The sequence below is a fragment of the Eubalaena glacialis genome, chromosome 16 (assembly GCF_028564815.1).
Source record: "Eubalaena glacialis isolate mEubGla1 chromosome 16, mEubGla1.1.hap2.+ XY, whole genome shotgun sequence".
Taxonomy (NCBI): domain Eukaryota; kingdom Metazoa; phylum Chordata; class Mammalia; order Artiodactyla; family Balaenidae; genus Eubalaena; species Eubalaena glacialis.
The window spans coordinates 14,746,415-14,773,498 of record NC_083731.1 but is presented as its reverse complement, the minus strand read 5'-3'; the positions used below and the strand labels follow the sequence as shown (position 1 = coordinate 14,773,498).

Below are 27,084 nucleotides of genomic sequence, written 5' to 3'. Positions count from 1 at the left end.
TTTTGAGGACACTACCCTCAATTTTACTACTATCAGAGCAACCATTTGTCCGCTGGTGAGCACCCTTGGATGAGTTGGGGTCCATCCTTACTGTTTGTCTGGTCTCTCACAGCAGAGAGGGGATGACTGTCCCCTCGTCCCCTCAGAATTATCAGTGATTGGCTGCCGAGTAAAATTGCTGTCTTTGTACCATTAGTTGTTTCCTTGTGCATCTTACAGATACTAAGTGGAAAATGATAATTTCATGAAATAAGGTGTATGAATTTTGCCTCCCAAGTGGAAAAAGACACAGTGTATCATGAATAATTTTCTAATTCTGCAGTATCAGACGATTCCCAAAGGCTTCATTGGGCTTCTCCTAGTGGACCACCTCAGGGGATAGAATGAGAGGGGTACCAGCTAGGGTCGTGGGCCACCTTCTTTACCTGACCTGTCTTAACCAGACATACCCTACTTTAATTAGTTTTTCATCCTGGGATTTTGCCCAATATTTTGTTTGCCACTGAGTGAATCAGCTGAGTCTTGTTTCATGGGGTCAGAAAATAGTGCAAACATCTGCACATTATTTTATATAACTTTGTAAGGGAGGGAAACTGTGCAATGATGTGTCACACGTGTTCAAAGAAAACGATTAGATTGGCTGTAGCTTAAGCAGTTGCCTGATTTGGGGAAGCCTGGTTGGCTGCTTGTGATTGGTTGTGATTGATTCTGGCTTAGGTTTTGGTTTGCTGGCACAGGCTGCCAAGGCATTAGAGCCACCCCGGTCTCATGGCCTCCTTGTTTATTAGTTATTTCATCAGCTGGAATATTGAATTTTCAGTTGGGAACTTCCAGTGTTTGTGGGGCAGTTGTGAAGACCATGAAGACACAGCTCGTGGGTTCTGTGTCCAGGGCTGGTTCCTACATCGCTCGTCTCAGCGGGGCACGTGATACTATGACAATGGTCAGCGAAGATTTGATGAGTCACCCTTACCTATGCACATGTGCTCCTGCCCACCTCTGGGTCAGTCTTAAGTTTTGTTCCTGGAATATCCTTCCCAATTGACTGTTTTTTAAAATCCTGCTTGTCACATGAGGCTTCTTTCAGTTTCCATGTTGTCTAAACAGACTGTGTTGATAATATCACCAGCCTCTGTGCTTTTTGATTCCCGAAGTGCCCACAGTAGTTATGTCAATGGCCTCCATTTTTAACACATGAGCACACATTTCTTTCTTATCCCCCAGTACCTAACACAGGGTTTGGCAGAGATCAGAATGCTCAGTTCTGTTTCGAGTTGAAGTAGATTTGTCAACCAGAATTCCAAACCTAAGGATCATTTTCTTAGGAAAATCATAATTTAAGACCAGTTAACTTTTCTTGATTAGTATTTAGAATAGATTAGTATTATCAAATGCAAATGTATTCCTCTCAAATTCTTTATTTTAGGGCAAAACAGTGCAAAAGGGGACTTAACGCTACATTTCCGAAATCTGGGGTAGATTTTGAAGATATCCTTTTAAAGAAGGTGAACGAGCAGGCTGAACTACTCTCCAGTTCCAGGAACTCCCACTCTGAGGAATCAGACCTCTGAGTCTTCAGTTTGGTCTCAACGTCTTCCAGACCCTCGTTGCAAGATGCCGCTCCAGAGGACCAAGATGTGAGTTTCTCATCCTGCAAATGTCCTGGTCTGTCCACTCTTGGTGGACTCATGGACCTTCAGTCTCCTCTGCTCATGACATCTTTGTTTGTCCCAAAGTAGATCCTAAGTTACCAAGGCCTTATTCCATGGAATTGGTAGAATTAAATTGCTCCCTGAATGGGCTTCTCCCTTGGGTGTAGGATGGAGAATCTTATGGAGATCAGTAGTGGGTGTACTGCTATGAATTTCTGGGTGTATGTGGCTCACACTGATATGAGAACTCTTCAGTTTACCATAGTTACATCCTACTTGCTCTGTTGGCTCCTGGCTTCCTTTATGCATCTAGAGGCGTAATGTTAAGACCTCCTTATATGGAGTCCTGCTGTGGCCCAAATTAAATGAGCTGCTTTCCTATTAACTGGCACTGTAGGTGACTCATGGTATTATTTTGCCCCCTTGTCAGATGGTCTGTGATAGGCCAGAGGTAGCCTGTGCAAAGGACCTGACACACAACAGACAGTTTGGAATTAGTTCCCATCTTCCTTTCTTACCATTCAAGACCAAGAACCACATCTTATCCACCTTCAATCCCAGTGGCCAGCATAGAGCCCAGGACATCCTTGGCTCCTGTGACTCTATAATGCATTCTAAGTCCTCCAGACAGAAATGCACTAGATCGCCCTTAAAAACATACACAGGTGTTCCTCGATAGCCAAACCCTCACTATCCAAACCCAGGATCCTGGATGATTCTGATAAGTATTTAGATTAGTCCCTCACACTCCAAACTCAGGAATCCCTCTCTGAAATTCAGGAACCAAGTGGGTTCTGATCATATGCTGTTCCCCTGCTATCCAGACTCACATTACTCCAGCTCACCGTGTGAACGTAGTTTACTGTATCTGGCTAGTATTTTGAGCCCCGAGTATGTTTTATGTTTCCGTCATTGAGTGACACAAATAATCTAGAGGGATACATTAGCTCCATATCATTTAGTGTATTATTTTGGAATAAGCTTCTGCATTTATACTTGAATCAGGTATGTTGTGTGTGTGCTGAGGCTCATGATCGATTTAAAGCAAAGCCCCCCAACAGTGAATAACTTTGTGCAAATGATGTTTCCTTGTTTCTCATAGATTCCTAGGAGTAGGATGGCTGGGTCCAAGGGTGAATGCATACATGGTTTTGCTAGATAGTTCCACATCCTTCTCTGTAGGAGATGGACCATCTTGCACTCCTACCAGCGTATGAGTTGTGTCTGTTTTTCCACAGCTTTGCAGTGGAGCGAACTGTTGAGCTTCTAAAATTCAGGGGTTCATTATTTAAAATTTTGTCTCTCACTGTCATTTTTGCCTCGCAGACTGAGAATATACAGGTTACACTAGCACTGGAGAGCTATTCGGAGGGAAGAGTTCACTTTAAGACCTACATGAATTACTTCACAGCCGGTGCTCACTGGCTTATCATCATTTTCCTTATTCTAGTAAACATTGCAGCTCAGGTAAGTAAGGACATTTATTTTGGTTTGTGCCCTCAACTTGATATATATGTACTATTTATACTGTATTTATTTTATTATTATTTTTAATATGTATATTAAGAGATTTATTTCAAAGAATTGGCTCATGAGACTGTGGGATCTAGCTGGGTGAATATGAAATCAGTAAGGCAGGCCTGCGGGCTGATTCAGGCCGCTGACCCTGCAGTCTTGAGGCAGAATTTCTTCCTTTTCCAAGAATCCTCAGGTTTTCCTATTAAGGCCTTTGACTGACTGGATGAGGCCCACCACATTGTTGAGGGTGATCTCCTTTACTTAAGTTGACTGACTGTAGATGTGAACCACATCTACAAAATACCTTCACCGCAATATCTAGCCGAGTGTTTGGTTGAATCACTGGACACTGGCCTGGCCAAGCTGACACAGAAAACTGACCGTCACAGTACCTGTCAAGCGTTTTTCCTTCAAAAAATCCTGACATTTACACTATTACTACTGCATTTTGCAGTCCCCTTGGATTTGCGTTGAAATGCGGTATCTGTGGGGAGCAAAATAAGTGAGGCTTTCTGGTGTCACATGTGCATGACAGAGAGCTTTTAGGAAAGAAAGGATGTCTTTTAGAGATTTTAAAATGTCACATGCCCTTCCCTGACCTGTGGTTATGTGGGATGTGGGGCTTGCCACTGACCTGCGCTGGAAGGACCGTCTCCGTTCTCTGGAGCCTTTCCATCACCCATTCTAGTGAGTGGGGTTTTGAGGGGGTCAGTAATGTCAGTGTTTGAGTGATTGTTGTTTCCTGCTCCAGGCTGCCTACGTCCTTCAGGATTGGTGGCTTTCATACTGGTGAGTGATTCCTGGTCTGACCCAAAGTGCTGTAAAATCAACAAGAAGCCTCAGTTTCCCACAGAGTCAGGGGGAGAGATGGGGCTTGTTCAGCCCCCTCTTCTGATCCTCACGTAGTTTCCCCTGCTATCATGATTCAAATTGAGTCTTTATAAGGTAGATGCACGCAGGGCCTTGTGAGCTAGGAACCATTTTCCAGCATAAAACACATCTTCCAAATTGAGGGGTTTTTTTGGTTGTTATTTATCTAAATTCTATCCATAGCATAATATTTTTTTCTTCCCTGTTCCATAGGGTGAATGGACAGAGTACACTGTATGCCATGGTGTATGGAAAAGGAAACCTAATTGTGGTCCCTGATCCTGACTGGTACTTTACAGTTTATTCAGGTAAAATCGAGTAATCTGGCCTATTATACAAGAGTCTGAGGTGCTTACAATGAGCCTGTGTGAGCAACTAGGGCTTCCAGGAGTAATTTAGTAATGTCTTAGCGGGTTAAGAGTCTGAGTTGCATTTACTCTGTGAATTAATTAGAATGATTATTTTTAAAATCTACTAGAACAAAGAGGTTGAATGAAGACTCTTAATTTGCTCTGTACTGGATTTTGGAAGTTAAACCAGGATTGCACATTCAGAAAATCAGCCACTAGAAGTATGTGGCTATTGTCTATTCTAGTAAGTTGCTTTAGCTAAATCTTATCTCATTAGATGGATGGGCAAGAGGATTAGAAACAGATCCCCACCGTGTGGTTCAGATTATTCCAATTCTGTCTGAAAAAAACCTGGCTTTTATTGAACTTGGATGAATCCTTTGGCAGCAGGGGCCCTCAAATAAAAGCATTATTTCCTCACAGGTATGCAAAGCCCCCTTTCGCCATACTGCTCATCTCTTGGGCTTCACTAATTACTTAAGAGGGAAGCTAAGCAGGGAGAAATCCAGCGTCTGAGAATTAGGATTGCTTCTCTTTCTTACCTTGAAATTACAATGTTATTGTGTCCGCAACTGTGTGATTAACTTAGCCTCTGGCTTGCTAGACTAATATTAACACGGCTCTCTGCTTTCAAAAGAGTGCTTAGAATATATGTAGTGTTACATACTTTTTAGAGGAAATACTCATCTAAAATATTAAATATTCCCATGGGAAACCCTCATACAAGCTTTCTGCAGAGATAGAGTGTGATATCTTTGTAAGAACTCACTCACTGAAATTTGGTGTTTATTGTGTTGATCTCTTGCTAAGAAACCTAAATCCATTAGTTGTTTACCTTCTGAATTGGTGGACTTATGGGAACTTAAAGGAAGAAGAAAGGGAATCTGTTATACATTCACATAGGATGATGGGCTAAGGCAAATGCATGTTGATGGAATTCAGGAATTTGAGCAGCTTTCAGAGTTGAAATAAGCAATGTGTCAGCTGGAGGGGAGAAAAAAAGTACTTGATGGAATATTTATTACAGAAGTTATGTCCACTCTATTTAGCATTGTCAGTTCAAGAAATGTTAGGAGGGATATTTTAATTTTTATATGCATAGCAGGTACTCATTTATGTTGTTAATAAAATATAAGTTTAAGTGATTATGTTCATTTCCAAATGCTTTGCATTTCTATAAAACACTTAGAGATTAGTTGCTCATTTAGATTAATTATGTCATGTTAAAATATAATTTGTATTTTCTTGCAATTCAATTATTTAAGAGATTTTCTGCTTGCAACTTAATATGATGTTTTCATACTCTTTAAAGCTACTTGGGTGTGGAATTAACTACGTGGAATTAAATTTCGATGTAAATTTACCATTTACGAGGAAATGGTAAATCATTTCTCCTGTTCCCTGTTAATTCATGATGGTACCAAAGCATTCCTCAATTTTAGATTATGGGACATGTTTTAATTAGTAAGATTTGAAATACGGAAAAAGGAAGATCAACTACTTTTTATAATTTTCTTTCTTCTGAGTTTCTATTAGAACTTGTAATTGAATTAGGAAAGCATAGAATGAAATTGTGGTTTACACATGGTTTTTTTTTCCCATGTGGTTTCTGTTTAATGAGAGGAACATAGTGATTTTTATATTCTTCCTTATAAATGTATCTTGTGAATGTATTAAACTCTTAAATAATCCATTATATATATAAATTTATTCTATATTCTGTTTATGAATTTATATATAAATTATATTTATAGAATAAAATACATAATATCTTTATAAACTGCCTGCCATGCTTTAGCATCATGGAAGGAAAGGCAGAGATCTTGTGCTGAATGATGTTTCTTTATTTCAGTTCTAACTGTAGGTACTGTCCTTTTCGGCATCACAAGATCTCTGTTGATATTCTGCGTTCTTGTTAATTCTTCACAAATTTGGCACAACAAAATGTTGGAGTCCATTTTGAGAGTTCCGGTATTGTTCTTTGATAGAAATCCAATAGGTAAGTCGGACACCAAGTTTCTCAGCATATATGTCTTGTTAATGCATTTAGTGCCTGATTACATTTGATATTTGAAATTGGAGGAGATTCTTGGGAGAAAATCACTGTGCATGTTGTTCCATCTTGTACAAAAAGCTTTACTGATATTTTTTTCCTACCAGAGAAAATCTGAATATAAGATCATATAAGCTTTCGTTCCAATTTATGTGTGTGTGGAAAGATAAATGAACATTCACTTTGCAGAATGATTTAGGAATCCATTTTTTGTGTGGCGTATGAAACACCCTACATTCGATATAAATGTGTTTCAATGTTGTTGACGAGTTGCTAAAACGTTGGCTGTGTCATATAGTGTTAAGCTAGGTTGTCCCCTCAGAAGGAACTTCTTACAAAGAATCTCTACGCGAGATAGGCTGTGTGTTTCTTTCTTTCATTTCCCATCGATTTCTGGGATCACAGTGCTCTGACATGTGCCTATAACTTTGAGGTTTACCTAAAATGGTAATGAGAGTGGTTCAAGATGGCAGAGTAGAAGGCCGTGCGCTTACTACCTCTTGTGAGCGCACCGTAATCACAACTAACTGCTGAACAATCATCGACAGGAAGCCACTGGAACTCACCAAAAAAGATACCCCACATCCAAAGACAGAGAAGAAGCTGCAGTGAGACGGTAGGCAGGGCACAATCACAGTAAAATCAAATCCCATTACCGCTGGGTGGGCGACTCACAAACTGGAGAACAATTATAACACAGAAGTCCACCCACTGGAGTGAAGGTTCTAAGCCGTACGTCAGGCTTCCCAACCTGGGGGGTCCAGCAATGGGAGCAGGAATCCCCACAGAATCAGACTTTGAAGGCCAGCGGGATTTGATTGCAGGACATCGACGGGATTGGGGGAAACAGAGACTCCACACTTGGAGGGCACACACAAAGTAGTGTGCGCACGAGGACCCAGGGGGAAGGAGCAGTGACCCCATAGGAGACTGAACCAGACCTACCTGCTAGTGTTGGAGGGTCTCCTGCAGAGGCAGGGGGTGGCTGTGGCTCACCGCGGGAACAAGGACACTGGCAGCAGAAGTTCTGGGAAGTACTCATTGGTGAGAGCCCTCCTGGAGTCTGCCATTAGCCCCACCAAAGAGCCTGTAGTCTTCAGTGCTGGGTTGTCTCAGTCCAAACAGCCACCAGGGAGGGAACTCAGCCCTGCCAATCAGCAGACAAGCAGATTAAAGTTTTATTGAGCTCTGCCCACCAGTGCAACACCCAGCTCTACCCACCACCAGTCCCTCCCATCAGGAAGCTTGCACAAGCCTCTTAGATAGCCTCATCCACCAGAGGGCAGAAAGCAGAAGCAAGAACTACAATCCTGCAGCCTGCGGAATGAAAACCACAATCATAGAAATGTAGACAAAATGAAAAGGCAGACGGCTATGTCCCAGATGAAGGAACAAGATAAAACCCCAGAGAAACAGCTAAATGAAGTGGAGATAGGCAACCTTCCAGAAAAAAAATTTAGAATAATGATAATGAAGATGATCCAGGACCTTGGAAAAAGAATGGAGGCAACGATTGCGAAGATGCAAGAAATATTTAACAAAGACCTAGAAGAATTAAAGAACAGACAAACAGAGATGAACAATACAATAACTGAAATGAAAAATACACTAGAAGGAATCAGTAGTAGAATAACTGAGGCAGAAGAACGTATAAGTGACCTGGAAGACAGAATGGTGGGAATCACTGCTGCAGAACAGAATAAAGAAAAGAGAAATGAAGGCGGCCTAAGAGACCTCTGGAACAACATTAAACACACCAACATTCTCATTATAGGGGTCCCAGAAGGAGAAGAGAGAGGGAAAGGACCTGAGAAAATATTCAAAGAGATTATAGTCAAAAACTTCCCTAACATGGGAAAGGAAATAGCCACCCAAGTCCGGGAATCACAGAGAGTCCCAAGCAGGATAAACCCAAGCAGAAACATGCCGAGACACATAGTAATCAAACTGACAAAAATTAAAGACAAAAATTATTAAAAGCAACATGGGAAAAATGACAAATAACATACAAGGGAACTCCTGCAAGGTTAACAGCTGATTTCTCAGCAGAAACTCTGCAAGCCAGGAGGGAGTGGCACGATATATTTAAAGTGATGAAAGGGAAGAACCTCAACCAAGAATACTCTACGCAGCAAGGATCTCATTCAGATTCTATGGAGAAATCAAAAGTGTTACCAACAATCAAAAGCTAAGAGAATTCAGCACCACCAAACCAACTCTACAACAAATGCTAAAGGAAATTCTCTAAGTGGGAAACACAGGAGAAGAAAAGGACCTACAAAAACAAACTGCCCAAAATTAAGAAAATGGTAATAGAAACATACATATTGGCAATTACCTTAAATGTGAATGGATTAAATGCTCCAACCAAAAGACACAGACTGGCTGAATGGATACAAAAACAAGACCTGTATATATGCTGTCTACAAGAGACCCACTTCAGACCTAGGGACACATACAGACTGAAAGTGAGGGGATGGAAAAAGATATTCCATGCAAGTGGAAATCACAAGAAAGCTGGAGTAGCAATACTCATATCAGATAGAATAGACTTTAAAATAAAAAATGTTACAAGAGACAAGGAAGGACCCTATGTAATGATCAAGGGATCAATCCAAGAAGAAGATATAACAATTATAAATATATATGCACCCAACATAGGAGCACCTCAATACATAAGGCAAATGCTAACAGCTATAAAAGAGGAAATTGACAGTGACACAATAATAGTGGGGACTTTAACACCTCACTTACACCAATGGACAGATCATCAAGACAGAAAATTAATAAGGAAACACAAGCTTTAAATGACACAATAGACCAGATAGATTTAATTGATACTTATGGGATATTCCATCCGAAAACAGCAGATTACACCTTCTCAAGTGCAAATGGAACATTCTCCAGGATAGATCACATCTTGGGTCACAAATCAAGCCTCAGTAAATTTAAGAAAATCGAAATCATATCAAGCATCTTTTCTGACCACAATGCTATGAAATTAGAAATAAATTACAGGAAGAAGACCATAAAAAACGTGAACAAATGGAGGCTAAACAATATGCTACTAAATAACCAAGAGATCACTAAAGAAATTCAAGAGGAATTCCAAAAATACCTAGAGACAAATTACAACGAAAACACGATGATCCAAAGCCTATGGGATGTAGCAAAAGCAGTTCTAAGAGAAGTTCATAGCAATACAATTCTACTGCAAGAAACATGAAAAATCTCAAATAAACAACCTAACCGTACACCTAAAGGAACTAGAGAAAGAAGAACAAACAAAACCCAAAATTTATAGAAGGAAAGAAATCATAAAGATCAGAGCAGAAGTAAATGAAATAGAAACAAAGAAAACAATAACAAAGATCAATGAAATTAAAAGCTGGTTCTTTGAGAAGATAAACAAAATTGATAAACCTCTAGCCGGACTCATCAAGAAAAAGAGGGAGAGGACTCAAATCAATAAAATCAGAAATGAAAAAGGAGAAGTTACAATGGACACCACAGAAATACAAAGCATCATAAGAGACTACTACAGGCAACTGTATGCCAATAAAATGGACAACCTGGAAGAAATGGACAAATTCTTAGAAAGGTATAACCTTCCAAGACTGAACCAGGAAGAAATAGAAAATATGAACAGACCAATCACAAGTAATGAAATTGAAACTATGATTAAAAATCTTCCAACAAACAAAAGTCCAGTGCCAGACGGCTTCACAGGTGAATTCTATCAAACATTTAGAGAAGAACTAACACCCATCCTTCTCAAGCTCTTCCAAAAAAGTTGCAGAGGAAGGAACACTCCCAAACTCATTCTACAAGGCCACCATCACCCTGATACCAAAACCAGACAAAGATAGTACAAAAAAAGAAAATTACAGACCAACATCACTGATTAATATAGATGCAGAAATCCTCAACAAAATACTAGCAAACAGAATCCAACAACACGTTAAAAGGATCATACACCGTGATCAAGTGGGATTTATCCCAGGGATGCAAAGATTCTTCAATATATGCAAATCAATCAATGTAATACACCATATTAACAAATTGAAGTATAAAAACCATATGATCATCTCAATAGATGCAGAAAAAGCTTTTGACAAAATTCAGCACCCATTTATGATAAAAACTCTCCAGAAAGTGGGCATAGAGGGAACCTACCTCAACATAATAAAGGCCATATACGACAGACCTACAGCCAACATCATACTCAATGGGGAAAAGCTGAAAGCATTTTCTCTAAGATCAGGAACAAGACAAGGATGTCCACTCTCATCACTATTATTCAACATAGTTTTGGAAATCCTAGCCACAGCAGTCAGAGAAGAAAAAGAAATAAAAGGAATACAAATTGGAAAAGAAGAAGTAAAACTGTCGCTGTTTGCAGTTGTCATGATACTATACATAGAAAGTCCTAAAGATGCCACCAGGAAACTACTAGAGCTAAACAATGAATTTGGTGAAGTTGTAGGATACAAAATTAATGCACAGAAATTTCTTGCATTCCTATACACTAACAACGAAAGATCAGAAAGAGAAATTAAAGAAACAATCCGATTCACCATTGCAACAAAAAGAATAAAATACCTAGGAATAAACCTACCTAAGGAGGTAAAAGACCTGTACTCAGAAAACTATAAGACACTGATGAAAGAAATTAAAGATGATACCAACAGATGGAGAGATATACCATGTTCTTGGATTAGAAGAATCAATATTGTGAAAATGACTATAGTACCCAAAGCAATCTACAGATTCAATGCAATCCCTATCAAATTACCAATGGCATTTTTTACAGAACTAGAACAAAACATTTTAAAATTTATATGGAGACAAAAAAGACCCCGTATAGCCAAAGCAATCTTGAGGGGAAAAAACAGAGCTGGAGGAATCAGACTCCCTGACTTCAGACTATACTACGAAGCTACAGTAATCACGACAATATGGTACTGGCACAAAAACAGAAATATAGATCAATGGAACAGGATAGAAAGCCCAGAGATAAACCCATGCACCTATGGTCAACTAATCTATGACAAAGGAGGCAAGGATATACAATGGAGAAAATACAGTCTCTTCAATAAGTGGTGCTGGGAAAATTGGACAGCTACATGTTAAAGAATGAAATTAGAACACTCCCTAACACCATACACAAAAATAAACTCAGTATGGATTAGAGACCTAAATGTGAGACCAGACACTATAAAACTCTTAGAGGAAAACATAGGAAGAACACTCTTTGACATAAATCACAGCAAGATCTTTTTTGACCCACCTCCTAGAATAATGGAAATAAAAGAAAAATAAACAAATGGGACCTAATGAAACTGAAAAGTTTTTTGCAGAGCAAAGAAAGCTGTAAACAAGACGAAGAAACAACCCTCAGAATGGGAGAAAATATTTGCAAACAAATCAACGGACAAAGGATTAATCTCCAAAATATATAAACAGCTCATGCAGCTCAATATCAAAACAACAAACAACAAACAACCCAATCAAAAAATGGGAGGAAGGGCTTCCCTGGTGGCACAGTTGGGAGTCTGCCTGCCAGTGCAGGGGACGCGGGTTCGGGCCCTGGTCTGGGGGGATCCCACGTGCCGCGGAGCGACTGGGCCCGTGGGCCACGGCTGCTGGGCCTGCGCGTCTGGAGCCTGTGCTCCGCAGCGGGAGAGGCCGCGATAGTGGGAGGCCCGCGCACCGTGATGGAGGGTGGCCCCCGCTTGCCGCAACTAGAGAAAGCCCTTGCAAAAAAAAAAAAAAAAAAAAAAATGGGAGGAAGACCTAAGTAGACATTTCTCCAAAGAAGACGTACAGATGGCCAAGAGGCACATGAAAAGCTGCTCAACATCACTAATTAATAGAGAAATGCAAATCAAAACTACAATGAGGCATCACCTCACACTAGTTAGAATGGGCATCATCAGAAAATCTACAAACAACAAATGCTGGAGAGGGTGTGGAGAAAAGGGAACCCTCTTGCACTGTTGGTAAGAATGTAAATTGATACAGCCACTATGGAGAACAGTATTGAGGTTCCTTAAAAAACTAAAAATAGAATTACCATATGACCCAGCAATCCCACTACTGGGCATATACCCAGAGAAAACCGTAATTCAGAAAGACACATGCACCCCAATGTTCATTGCAGCACTCTTTACAATAGCCAGGTCATGGAAGCAACCTAAGTGTCCATCAACAGATGAATGGATAAGGAAGATGTGGTACATAAATACAATGGAATATTACTCAGTCATAAAAAGGAATGAAATTGGGTCATTTGTGTGGATGGACCTAGAGACTGTTATACAGTGTGAAGCAAATCAGAAAGCGAGAAACAAATATCATATATTAAAGCATATATGAGGAATCTAGAAAAATGATACAGATGAACCGGTTTGCAAGGCAGAAACAGAGACACAGATGTAGAGAACAACGTATGGACACCAAGGGGTAAAGTGGGGGGCGAGGGGAGATTGGGATTGACACTAATATATATAAAATAGATAGCTAATAAGAACCTGCTGTATAACACAGGGAACTCCACTTCTCTGTATGGTAGAAACTAATACAACATTGTAAAACAACTATACCCCAATTAAAAAAAAAAAAATCTTTAGCGACTGTTTACCATACGCCAAGCACTGTGCAAAGAGCGGCCTGAGAATTGATTGAGCAGCATCTTGGTCTGGGAGAAGCTCTGAATCCACAGAAGGAGAGAAGACATGGTGTGAAGTGCCTGCCATGCTAGGAGAAAAAGGTAAAGAGAACATCTTCTGGAAGTTCATGGAATGATTCTAGATTTGGAAGCTGCCTGGAGATGATAGGATTTGGACTCCACTTTCAGAGAAAAACAAGATATTGTTGTGGAGGAAGCTGGCAACAGGAGCTTAGAATCAGGGCCTTTAAGTACGGGGTATCCTAAGGAATAGTATGATGTTAAATTCATTAAATTCGTACATTCTGAAGTTAAAAAAATAAATAAATAAAATGGTAATAAAAAATAATTAAGATATAAGATTGGTAAAATGTAAACATCCTCTTCAATAAAAATAACTATAGTTTTACCATGGACTTTTGGTGACATGTAAGAGGCTTTGTGGCATGTAGCAGGTGGATCTTCAGTAGTAAGTTTCTTGATCTGAGTGTCCCTCTAGGTTTCCCACTGGTTGCTTCCTCCACCCTGAGGCCTTCCACGTGTCTTGCTTCGGAAGGTAGCCTCCTGACCTGGGTTCCTATGAAGAGTTAGTTCATCAGCATACATGCCCACTCTGTTCAGTTGTTTAGACTCGTGATAAGGCCCAGAGTGGCTTTGTTTTTGCAGGTGATGATTGATAGCACCTGTCAAGGCAGGGATGTGGGCTGGAAGGAAGATGGGCGTGGCCTTGGCCTGGCCATCAGCTAGCTACGTGACCGAGGCCAAAGCAGATAGATACTCTTGGACACGCACATCTCAAGGCAGGATGTTGTCTGCCTTGGTTTAAAAGTATGGACTCTGGAGCCAACTGCCTGAGTTCAGTCCTGGTTCTGGTTACTAATAGTGATAGCTGGTTATAGTTATGTTAATACTTAGTGCTAGTTACTTAAATTCTCTGTTTCTCGGTTTTCTTATCTGTAAAATGGGGATACTACTCACACCTACCTTATCTGTATCTTAATATTGTAGACATAAAGCAGGTTCATACAGTCACACTGCTTAGAACGTGGTCAGGGCCTAATGAATCTTCGTGACAGTGACCACGTGGTGTTTGGGAACTTCTTCACCTGTAAAATGGGAATCACTACTGCCCCTCCTGTTTCACAAGACTGTTGTGAGGATTAAATGAGACTGTTGAGGGAAGCATCTTGTGTAGATTTATTCAGCACACGTTGTTTAGTCCAGGCCCCGTGTGGAGCAAAGGATGGTAAACAGCAGAGGCCCACACAGATCTCGTCTTATGAAGCCGTGGAGAGAAAGCGATTGGAGGAGTACATGCTATTACAGCTATGAAGTCCCTCCACCTTGTCAGTTAATGTGAAAACTACAGTCATAAAGTTGGGAGCATTAAGTGGGACTGAATTTCTGTTATCACAGACTGAGTGCTCGTGACCAGTTAATCAGGCTCTTCATGTTCAAGACCTGTAGGCTTCTCTAGACGCTGATTTATTTATTATTCAAGGATTTGGGACCAAGTTTAAATCTTCAAGGTCACTAATCTTAGAGCAGCCAGCACACCAGTGTTATCTTGCCTCCCCCTCCTGTATCTATTAGCGGGACTTCATTCCTTCAAGAAAATACAAGCCAAAATAAGTACTGCAAACACAGGCCTAGTTAGCCCAAAAGGTTTAGGGGTCATGAATTATTTACTCTTTAGTAAATAGATTAAATCTGTTTAATCTACTCTTTAGTGGTAGATTAAATTGAACTCTTTCCTGTAGCTTATTTTCAAAAGTGGAATTTGGAATAGATTATTTATGGTCGGCTTTGGTTCTGGTATGTGATGTCATGAAGAGAAAACCACATGTGCTGGTTCTTTGGAAGCTGTGTTTCACGGAACCGGACTATCCAAGCTTCCAAGTTCTGTTGTCTGTCAATCAAGGAGGTGAAACTGTCAAACACCTAGTACATTTCCCTGGGATTTAGTTGTATATTCAGGATGAATCTTGGCACTTATTTGGGTTAAATATTTGATACCTGATAGTTTTACCTTATAAACTACAGGCCCTTAAGAAGTAAAGAGGAGTAATTGATCCATTTTAAAATATCAGTAGACATTTAAAAACTATTATTGGACCGGGAGTTGGGATGTAGGTGGAGATGTTGCTTAGTTGCCTAAAGGCCTCTTGCTGCTGAGTAGCAGAGGAGGACCAGAGCTTGGTGGTGTTCCCACTGACGGTTTCCTAAATGCTGTTGCTCTTTCTATTTCATGACATTCTTTAGGCTGCCACCATATTGATGGCCTATTCTAACAGCAAAGACTAAGAAAATGTGGAGCGCCCTGACTTCTGCAGCTCCCTCTCCTGTTCTCAGGCTCATCTAAGCTGAATTAGTTTGTGTAAGATGAGGCAGGAAGTCCAGGCTGGCCCACCTGCCTTAGTGGCTCCCTCATGCACGCAGGAATCCTCTTCAGCCTGGTGACCGTCTCCGGGTTCCACTGAACACCCTCTCCATTGGACCCATTTTGCCCCATCCCCTTGCATGGTACCTGGAAGGTTCAGGTATATTTTCTTTGCCCCTTTGGAGGGACTCCGCTCTTTTTTTCCGTTGGCTGATTGGATGTAGATCCCATTTCTCACCAGGACAATGGATCTGTTGTTGTCCTCCCTGCCCCTCCACATTCCACTGGACTCAGAGCCTGGCCTTGACCCAGGACTCTTGGATTCTGAATCTCTGCAACGGCTGATTCTAATCAAAAGAATTAGGTTCTAGAACCATTAGTGAAGCTAGCTGTGGGCGCATATAAACAAGTTCACAGTATCAAAGAGTTCACGAAACACATCTGTTCTTACTTACCCTCAAGGTCAGGTGTGGCCTAGTATGGGGTCTTTTTTGCTGGTGCCTAGCACCACTTTGTGGTAAAGAATGGGGCTCAGGGCTTCCCTGGTGGCGCAGTGGTTGAGAATCCGCCTGCCAATGCAGGGGACACGGGTTCGAGCCCTGGTCTGGGAAGATCCCACATGCCGTGGAGCAACTAGGCCCGTGAACCACAATTACTGAGCCTGCGATTCCATTTGGATGTTATGTCCTGAAATAAAGCAAATTTATAGAGAAAGAAAGTAGATTAGTGGTTGCCTGAGGCTGGGAGTGGGAATAGGGAGTCCTGTAAATGGCACAAGGGATCTCACTGTGGGCATAAAAATGTCTTAAAACTGATTTTTGGTGATGGTTGCATCACTCAGTAAAGTTACAAAAATTCATTGAATTGTACACTTGAAATGGGTGAATTTTATGAGATGTAAAATATACCTCAATAAAAATATACCTCGGTATTTTATATGTAAATATACCTTTTTGTTGTTGTTTAAAAAAAATAATAAGGCCCAGACTAGACGTGGGAACTTCCAAGTTTTAAATTACAGTTTGGTTATAAGTAAGCTGAAGAGTCCTGGGTATGGGTCAGGTGTCAGAATTCTAGAGGTGACTGACTCCCGCTTAGATTGTAGACTCAGTTCTTAAAATATGATCATCCTGAATTTGTATTTTGACAAGAAGTTCAAATGTCATCTTTCATGATATTCTGTCTTATGGACAAGATAGAAAACTGTGAACCAGAGCAGTTAGGAGGACCCTGATTGGTTCCTGGATACCATGGACTTCAAGGGGGGGTACCTCCCTCCTCCGCTCCTCTCTTCCCCCCCTCCCTCTTTTCCTCCCTCCCTCCTCCCTTTTACCTCCTTCTTCCTCCTGCCCCTCTTTCCCTGTCTTTCTCTTGCTCTCCCCTCCCTGCTTTACCTTTTTACACAGTATGCAGTTATTGTAGAAAGAGAAGAATGTCCAAAAAAATTAAAATTGTACATAATGCATTATAGACTTGTTTCAGACTTGTTTGGGTTGTTTTCTTTTGATGAACTTATTAACTCTTGGGGATATGTTCCTAGAAATGGAATTTTGGGGTCAGAAGGGATGCGCTCTTAGAGTTGTTTATACATATTGCTCAGTTCCCCAAAATCTACCTGTGCAGAGAGATGTGGATTTTCATTTTACGTGTGTCCAAAATGTGATCTGGCCTCCAGAATTTACTGTTACTGTTGGCTTCATGATTCACTATATCCTATGCAGGATAGGGGAGGTGGTGATACCAATTTACCCCAGTACCTGGGGTACTGATTTTAATACTGGGCACAAGGCATTAACTGAGACTGGCCATCTGAGTCTGGACAAGACGCAGCGGCCAAGATAGGACACCGAGCCTTATGAGGGATCATTGAGGCACCAAGGAGTAGTTGCTGGAAAGGATATGATTCGCTTCTTTTAAGGAGTTGAAAGGCTGTCATATCAAAAGAAATTAGATTCGCTTTGTGTGGTTATAAGGGCAGAAGAAGCGGCAGAGGTTGGATGTTCTAGGAAGGCAAGATTCGGTTTGATGTGAGAAATCCCTGTCTAACAGAACAGACTGAAAATGGATTGGGTTCCCGGTGTTCATGTGAATCCCCCTTCCCTCTACCTCCCTGGAGATACTCCAGCAGGGAGCACTTGTCATTTGGATGAAGAGTCATGGCATGTGTGTGAAGGGAATTCATCATAAGTATTTCATTTGGAGACTTTTGAGAAAACTTTAATACTATGAGGCCATGAGCTTGAAATCACAGCTCTGTTTACAACAGTCTATCCCTTAAGCCCGATGAAATACTCTGCAAATACCATTCATTCTCTTAATGTTTCTTAGTGCAAGGAAGTAGCTACTGAACTTTCTGATTTCACATTTTCTACACTCAGCCCATTGGTGAACAAGACTTTAGTTTTTTGACCTGCTTTGACGTTCGGTTCCATTTTTGTAGTCATTGTGTGGGGAGATAGTTTTTCTCATTGTTTTTGTTTTCCTTATATTTTACACTATTTGCCAACCCTGGGTCTCTCAGACCTTAAGACTTGCACATCTGGTGAAAGGTAAAGGGGTAGTTTTCACTTACTGTTCATCCCTGAGTAGCCTTTTCATCTTGAAAAATTCCTGTACTGCTTTCAACACTTTCTAAGACAAATCATACTTGCAGTGTTTCTGAATCCTGCTATGTTAAAAAGTTGCATTTTTCCGTCAAAGAAATCACAAGCATTTAAACTATGTCTTTTTTGACGTGTATTTTCCTTATTTCTATATTGCTACTTTGGGAAGTTAAAAAATGACTGGGAGGCCGCAAAATCCATAAGAAAATGTGGAAAAATTGTCCATCTGATTTTAATATTTTTAAAGCAGAATTGATTAAATAATAGCCCAAGCTCTTGCCCCTCAAAGCATGATCTGGGAAACTGCCATCACCTGGCCACTTGGAAGAAATGCAGACTCTCTAGCTCCCCCCAACACTCCTGAATCAGATTCTGCATTTTAACAAGTGGACCTTCCCACAGTACCTAGTAGACTTTCCCAGGTGGCATGATGCTGCAGAACCTGGGGGGAATAGTCATTATCTCCCCTGGGTGGTTGAGCACCTGTTAACTCACCGGGCATTGTGACTGGGTTCTTTCACCTGCATGAGCCCATTTAATCCTGAGAATCACCTTCTAAAGCAGGCATTCCTAGAGGCTCCGAAAATTTGTCCCTGGTCCTCCAAAGGTGTCACTAAAAGACAGTTTCTGGAGTCTGTATTTCCTAAGCCTGAGACAGGAGAATTGAGGCCCGGCCTGTAACGGCCTGGCCTGGCCAAGGGCGAAAGCCTCCAATGTCTGCAGCTCCCGGCTTGGGCGCACCCTGCGCTTCCGGTGAGCCAGGCGCCCTGTGGAGGACGGCACAGCCGGCTCAGCCGGCTCAGCCCGGCAGCGGAACCTCAGCGCCCAGCCTCTGCTCATTCAGGGTCCAGCTGGGGCTTGGTGTGAAGGGCCTCGGGAGGAAGTCACCTCTGACAGAGGTCAGGAAGAGCACCTAGAGGTCCCACATCTCACCTGCAGGCTGGCTTCCTGGAGCCTTCATTACAAAAGAAATTCAGGGGCCTAGATAAACACATTTCTCAGGAGTTGCTACCCCAAAATAGGCTATATGTTTGTGTGTGTGTGTGTGTCTTCGATTTCTTTAAATTTAATCATAAAACGACTAGTGTCTACTGAAAAAAAATGTACAACCTAAAAGTTGAGAGTTATGCTTTATTCTGTGGACAAAAGTGAGGACTTAAGCCCGGGACACGCCTCTGAGATAGCTCTGAGACACTGCTCCGAAGAGGCAAGGCAGGGGGGAGCCAGGATACATAGGAGTTTTTGCAACAAAGAACAGGTAGTCAGCATATCAAAAGATTACTGTTAATAAAAGAAAACCAGGGCTTCCCTGGTGGCGCAGTGGTTGAGAATCTGCCTGCCAATGCAGGGGACACGGGTTCAAACCCTGGTCTGGGAAGATCCCACATGCCACGGAGCAGCTAGGCCCGTGAGACACAACTACTGAGCCTGCGTGTCTGGAGCCTGTGCTCCGCAACAAGAGAGGCCGTGATAGTGAGAGGCCCACGCACCACGATGAAGAGTGGCCCCCGCTTGCCGCAACTGGAGAAAGCCCTTGCACAGAAACGAAGACCCAACACAGCCAAAAATAAGTAAATAAAAATAAAGAATTATTCTAAAAAAAAAAAAAGTTAACTAAAAAAAAAAAAAAAAAAGAAAACCAGACATCTCAACTCAGGGAATTTAGTGCTTTTCTATGTATGGGAAGATGCAACAGTCTAGGCTCACCAAAATCATTCCTTTGAGGTGCACCTCAGCTATCTGGGGCCAGTATCCTGTGTTTTCTCATCCTTAGTTTCCTCAGGGTGCACCATCGTGGGGTTGGCTGCGGTGCCTGATGGCTGCAACATCCTTTGTTTACTTGATACGGCAGGTGGCATTTTTAGTTCACACTAGAAATTTATTAGAAATTATTTCTCATCTTCCAGTCCTGCAGCGTTTAGGATATACTGTTTTCATGGATTCTGAGAAGGGAAATAAAATCAATGATGATCTTTAGTCACTACGTAATATTTCTGTTTTCCTGCTTCCATCCCTCTGGTCTTCTTGGATGCTTAAGCATGAGTCTGTGTTTGTCACACCCAGTGCACCTCTGAAAATAACAACTTACTACCCCGGTAGTAAACTCACAACTTGGAAATGGCAGGAATCCACAGTTTCCCAAAATGTGAGGTCCTGTGAGCCATCTGGAGGGAAAAAATTACAGAGAAGTTATAATTATGCTTATTTAAAAAGTATCACTTAGCAAAATTACTTTTGATAACTAAAGCAAAATTAGTGTGACAATTAGGATTAGTTGAGGTATTGTGCAACTGTTTATTTGCTGACTTAGCACTTGGAATGAGTCTTAGATGGGATGGATCTAAAAGGAGGAAACATTCTCAAATCCACCAGCCCTTCCCAATACTGCCACAAGATTTTCCCCCATTCTTTTTTTTTTTTTTTTTATAAAGTTATTTATTTATTTTATTTTTAGCTGCATTGGGTCTTCGTTGTTGCGTGCGGGCTTTCTCTGGTTGCGGCAAGCGGGGGCTACTCTTCGTTGTGGTGTGCAGGCTTCTCATTGCGGTGGCTTCTCTTGTTGCGGAGCATGGGCTCTAGGCGCACAGGCTTCAGTAGTTGTGGCACATGGGCTCAGTAGTTGTGGCTCACGGGCTCTAGAACACAGGCTCGGTAGTCGTGCTGCACGGACTTAGTTGCTCCATGGCATGTGGGATCTTTCCAGACCAGGGCTCGAACCCGCATCCCCTGCATCGGCAGGCGGATTCTTAACCACTGTGCCACCAGGGAAGCCCCTCCCCCCCAGTCTTTTATAATAAAAACCAGGTTTCAATTTCGGCTCCCCATCCACTGCCATTTGGTGGCATTTTTGTTTCTCTTTAGGATATCATTCTATTTTCTCTTTCTTTACCACTGACATTGGCTTATTTCATATGAATCTGTAATATATTACATACATATACTTTAAAAATATTGTTTTGATTTGTTCATGAATTGTTTCTCTTAAAGGGACTGTCTGGGGAAATGAGTAATTTCTCATATCCTGTTCTTGCAGGAAGAATTTTGAATCGTTTCTCCAAAGACACTGGGCATATGGATGACTTGCTGCCCCTGACATTTCTTGATTTCATCCAGGTAAGGTAACAGTCATGTCAGAGTTCTCACAGCGCAAAGCAAAGTGCCTGTTTTTCAAGGCCTTTTCACAGGGGCTGAGATGGGCCTTTCAGCCTGACTGTGTTATCTTAATTAAGTAAAAGGCCACGTTTGTAAGAGAAAGGTGTGGTTGCGATCGGGAGGCTGAGTTAACATGAGTGACACCTGCTGTAGGAGTGGCTACACAGTCACGTCAAGGTTGGTTCGAAGCAGCGACATGCTTGGTAAGTGGTTCTCCTGCTGCCGTTCAGGCATCTGGTGTGGATTCCCTTTACTGTGAGCACATTTCACAACAGAGAAAAACAGTCACCTCTCACGGAAGGATAGCCTAGATTAACTAAATTATGCATTGGGTTACCACAAAGGACAAATATTTACTGCACCAGTTTTTTTTTTGGATAAAGCCAGGTGGGGTTACTTACAAAGAAAAGAATAGTAATAATAAGGTGAAAATAATACTTGAGCAAGGACGATAGAGAGCAGTAATGGAAGATACAAAGATACGGGATCAAAGTCATCTTAGAAAATGTCTTTTTTTGTTTTTGTAGACAGCTTTTCTTTTCACACATTGATTGCTCTGTCTTAAGGTGTCTTTTAAAAAAAAAGACAGAAATACCCACAGGAATATCTTGTATCCAGCCTTTGTTTTGTCTGTGAACTTGAGGTTCTAAAGAATAATGTTGGGTCATCTCATCTCTCATCCCCTCATTCAGTATTGTTGCTCATGTGGGATGTTTTTTCTGTTATTGAATTTTGTCTGCTTTACAGTGATTCAGGCTGTGGGGACTTTCTTCATTAATTAATTAATTTTGGAAATGAAATGTATTTATCAGAAGCTGCACAGAGACATGCAGCAATGAATATCTCACTGCAAACAGCATAGCCTATGGGCAGAGGCTTCCACTGTTTACCAACGTGAACTAAGCTGAGACTCAGAGGCAGAGTACTTTTACTGGAAAGATGTTTGATGGGATACGTCTGATTTTTTTTTTTCTCTTCTGCAAACTTATTTTATAAATATGTCCTGCTGGGTTAAGCAATGTGATTTATCCCCAGAAGCGATCTTTCACTATAACAGTGTCACGTTTTGACAGTGATTATTAATTACATTGAGATTTTGTGAAAGGTTCTGTTTCTTTGCTACTACAAGCAAGGCCAAAGTTAGGTTTCCAAAGCTGGCCGGCCCACTGTGTGCTGAGCCCATGGTTAGTTAACCATCATGATCAGAATCCGTCACATGTTTTTGTATGACCTATAGAGGGACAGGGAGAGATGCTACCTGATTCCAGATAAAACATGCGCAGTCGTGTGAGGAGAGAAAACTCTGGTCTCACTGATTTCCAGTCCCAGCTCTGCCACGTTTAGTTCAGTTATCTTGAAGTTTAGGACCTCCAGATGGAGGCGTCCTGCAGGTCATTGGAAGTAAGAGTCTGGTGTTTGAGAGAGAGACCTGGGATGAGCGTGGTGCCTGCGTATTCTTCACTGAGCAGGTAATAGCTGAATCTGTGACAATGGATAAGATTGCCCAGAGAGAGTGAAGCATTTTTAGGGACCAAGATCAGAAACTTATGGAAGCCTCCATGTTCAGAGAGGAAGCAGAGAGGGGAGGGAAGCAGAGGAGACACACAATGAACAGCAAGGAAGAGAGGAGGAAATAGGTTGGGGAACCTAGGAAGGACAGGCCTGTTCAACGCAAAGGAGAAGGTAAGTCTGTGGAAAGTTGTCAGTTGATTTGGAATCAGGGCGTCTGGTGACCAGAAGAGCAGGTTTCAGATGTGAGGAGGCCGGATTGCAAAGGGCTGAGAATGGAGGAGGCGTGGAGGAAGCTGAAGTGAAGGCAGGCTACTCCTGGAAGGAGTTTGACTGAAACAGGAGAGAGGCCCATCCGGAATGTAGTGTCTGCGGAGGAGTTGCTGGTTGGGTGTTTAGTTTTGGGGTTGGGGGTGTGTGGTGGGTAATATTTTCCTCTGTCCCTCCTTCCCCTCAACAAACAGGGATTAGCGTTGAGGCCCTGAAGTCCAGGGGTGAGTGAGTCAGGCAGGAATCCTCCCCTCCAGGCCCCCAAGGGGAGGGAGACACACAGAGATTCACCCCTTGCTGCCTTTGGAATCCTAACTGTGGCAGCGCCCTGGAGGAAGTCCTGGAAGGCTAACTGGGTGTGGGGCTGGAGGTAGTAAGGGAGCCTGGTCCAGGAGGTGGGCGTGGCTTCTAGAAAGCGACCTTTGATCCCAGGTGAGAGGAAGAGTCTGCTGTGGATAGTGGGGCAGGAGGGGCTGCCTGAAGCTGTGTTCCCAGTGGGAACCAGTCTTTTCTCTCTGTCGTCAACTGAGAGTGGGATCGGGAAGGGGCTTGAAGGTGTTGTTCAGTTCTGTTTTAAAGGACATGGTGCCAAATGTGTTCGAACTCATTTTTGATGATTCTGCTTATCCTTGGTATATTTGATAAACCTTGGAAGATACTTAATCATGTTCTTTTTTTCTTTTTTAATTTAATTTATTTATTTTTGGCTGCATTGGGTCTTCGTTGCTGTGCGCGAGCTTCTCATTGCAGTGGCTTCTCTTGTTGCGGACCACGGGCTCTAGGCACACGGGCTTCAGTAGTTGTGGCACTCAGGCTCAGTAGTTGTGGCTCACGGGCTCTAGAGCACAGGCTCAGTAGTTATGGCGCACAGGCTTAGTTGCTCCGTGGCATGTGGGATCTTCCCGGACCAGGGCTCGAAGCCGTGTCCCCTGCATTGGCAGGCGGATTCTTAACCACTGCGCTACCAGGGAAGCCCGATCATGTTCATTTTTATTTTTACTACTTCTAAAGTGTTTATTCCATATACTTTTCCTCATCTGATTCCTTGTCATTCCCGTAAATAAGATATCAGATAATTCATTTAATATTTTGTAATAGTGATGCCAAGTATGGCTGATGAAAACCCTGGATTCTGAGTAGTGGTCCACACTGCAGGACAGTCCATTCCCACAGGCAATGTCATTCAGAGACCACATCCCAACAGAGGGGCGATCATGAGTTTGTACACCGTCATGTACACTGACTCTTGCAGCCACCAGATATGTTGCTGTCCAGTCACATTATAGTTGCTGGCCGAAGTGGAGTGTTTGCAATTCCAAAGGAAGAAGGAAGGCAGCATAAAAAAAAAAAATTATGTAGTGTGATTCCACATGATAATCATTTATGATGTCAACAGCTTTAAAGTGTGGTGGAGTGGGAGCCCCACAGTCTCCCTTTCCAAGCTTGAATCCTAGCTCTCCCTCTTACTGTCTCTGCCCCACAAAGCCACACTCTCCTTATCTGTAAAATAAAGAAAATAATACCAAATTCCGTAAGGGTTGTTGGGAAAACAAAATGAAGTCGTTCTAATAAAATTCTTTGCATAACATCTACGTGCATGTTGAGCACTAAATAATGGATAGTTATTTTTTAAATACCGCATGTAGGGACTTCCCTGGTGGTCCAGTGGCTAGGACTCCATCCTCCCAGTGCAGGGGGCCTGGGAGGGAACTAGATCCCATGTGCCTCAACTAAGAGTTTGCACGCCACAACTGAAAGATCCCACATGCCGCAACGAAGATCGACGATCCTGTGTGCCGCAACTAAGACCCTGTGCAGCCAAATAAATAAATAAAAATTTTAAAATAAATGAACACTTCATGTATTTTTAAGTAGGAGAAATAGTCTGATAATGGCATTATGTTGCATTAAAATTATTGTCACAGTTTCCAGGCTCATAAATATCGCCTCGTGAGTTTGTATTACAGAGATTCTAGGTTTGTAATCCCTGAAGATTTTAATGGACACTTTCCCATGTAGACTCACAGAATAAAAATCAGTGATTTTCAAGATAGACCATTGAGCACGAAATATTTCAAATTAATGTAGTTTTCATACGATTTGCCAAAGTCCCAGATAACATTGAGTAAGGAATCTTAATTATCTACAATTCTTGTCATTAAAATCATCACTTCCAAGAAGTCTTCCTATTAGTAAAATAAGTGAAGATGAAGGTAAGATGTGGAAGTCAGGTTTAGGCATTTTAATTTTGTTTAACAAAGTTTGTGACTGCTCTGAGCATGTGACCTTGCACACAGCTGCCCTCAGCAACATGCTGTAATTTATTGAGGAAAATTGAATTGCAAAACCTTTTTTCCCCACACACCCCTCATTCAGGGAAAAAAAAAAATCAGCAGCTTGACTGAGCTTAAACAACTGACTTTTCATATCCTTTCATGGACACAAAGGGCTAATCCTGAGGCTACTTGAGCCACCAACGGTGGCAGTGGCGGGGACCACCATGGAACGTGTCATTCCCTCCTCACCACACACAAAACACATTGACTGCAGCTTTATGAAGTGAAAATGCCCAAGAAAAAGAAAATGTGAAGGAGGTGTTCTCAGTCATTTCTTTCCAGAGGGGGGAGCACAAAAGAACAAGCTGCTGCATCTGGATATTGAGAACAAAGCAAGCCTGAGACCAGGGTCTAATAGCTTGGGTCACTTGCTTTTATAGAAGCAAAGAGTGGAACTGCCTTTGCTTGTCTCAGTACCACTGACCCTTGCATTTCATTGTGTAGAGATGTCAGGGAAAGTGTGTAGAAAGCATCTCAGCCTCTCTCACTGAACAATGACTTTGTCATTTTGAGGTTTCTGTGGTGTGTTGATCCCTTCCCCACCCCCTCCCTCAAATCCCCATTGGAGATATTTATTTTACTATATATTTAATACTATTCCTTTACGAATAGTTTCTTCCAGTCTGTGGCTTGCCTTTTTACATCCTTAATGGAGATTAAGTTTCAATTTTGATGAAGTCTAACATGTACCCTTTTGTTTCTTTTGTAGTTCATGTTTTTGTATCCTAAGAAATCTTTGTATCCTTAGGAGCATGAAGATATTGATACTTTCCTATTGTTCTACCTTTTTAGAAATTGATGCATCTTGCCTTATTTTTTGTATATGGAAGAGTAGTACATGGTTGAGGTTTATTTTTTATTCTAGCCACATTTGTTAAAAACACTTTTATGCACTGAATTGGCACCTTGGTTAAAAATCATTTGACTGTATTTGAGGACGTCTGCGTCTGTATACTTTATTTTGTTCCACCGACCTGTTTATCTATCCTTATACCAATACTGCAGTCTTGGTTATTATACATTTTAGTAAGACTTGAAATCCAGTAGTTTAAGTCTTCTAATTTTGTACTTCTTTGTCAAGCTTGTTTTGATCATTCTAGATTCTTTACTTTTCTGTGTAAATTTTAGAAGCCTTTTCAAGTTGTTTTTTCCTGCTGGAATTTTTATTAATATTTTCTTTTATCTATAGATCGATTTGAGGAGTCTGAGTCTTAACAATGTTGAATCTGCAATTATGAATATGGTATCTCTCTCCACTTATTTAGGTTTTCTTTAATTTTAGGAATGTTTTGTAATTTTTAGTATAGACATCTTACACTTCTTTGGTTTAACTTATTCCTGAATATTTGATGTTCTTTTCATTACATTATTGGATTGTTTTTAATACCGTTTTCAACTGCTTGTTGATAGTTTATAGAAATACAGTTGATTTATTTGTGAATTCATTTTGCATTTCCTGGAGTTGGTGGTGGTGCTTTTAAAAGTTCTGTAGGATTTTGTACATAAACAATCATGTCAGCTGTAAATAATGACAGTTTCACTTCTTCATTTCCAATATTTATTTTCCGTTCTAGACTTATTGTTGTGGCTAGAGTTTCCAGTACACCATGGAATAGAAGTGATAAGACATTCTTGTACTCTTAGGGCAAAATCTTTCAATATTTTTTCATTATGAATGATCTGAACTGTGATTTTTTAGGTAGATATCTGTTATCAGATT

The 27,084-nt window shown here is 41.4% G+C and overlaps 1 protein-coding gene across 1 annotated transcript in view; it reads left to right on the top strand.

Annotated features, from left to right (window-relative positions):
• LOC133076335 (ATP-binding cassette sub-family C member 4-like) overlaps window positions 1-27,084 on the top strand; it is a 214,026-nt gene that overhangs the window by 116,167 nt on the left and 70,775 nt on the right. The window contains 9 exon segments of the mRNA XM_061170908.1: window positions 1,427-1,450; window positions 1,452-1,523; window positions 1,525-1,588; window positions 1,591-1,637; window positions 2,979-3,119; window positions 3,922-3,959; window positions 4,254-4,328; window positions 18,859-18,995; window positions 21,131-21,210. Coding sequence (XP_061026891.1) covers window positions 1,427-1,450; window positions 1,452-1,523; window positions 1,525-1,588; window positions 1,591-1,637; window positions 2,979-3,119; window positions 3,922-3,959; window positions 4,254-4,328; window positions 18,859-18,995; window positions 21,131-21,210 — 678 coding nt within the window.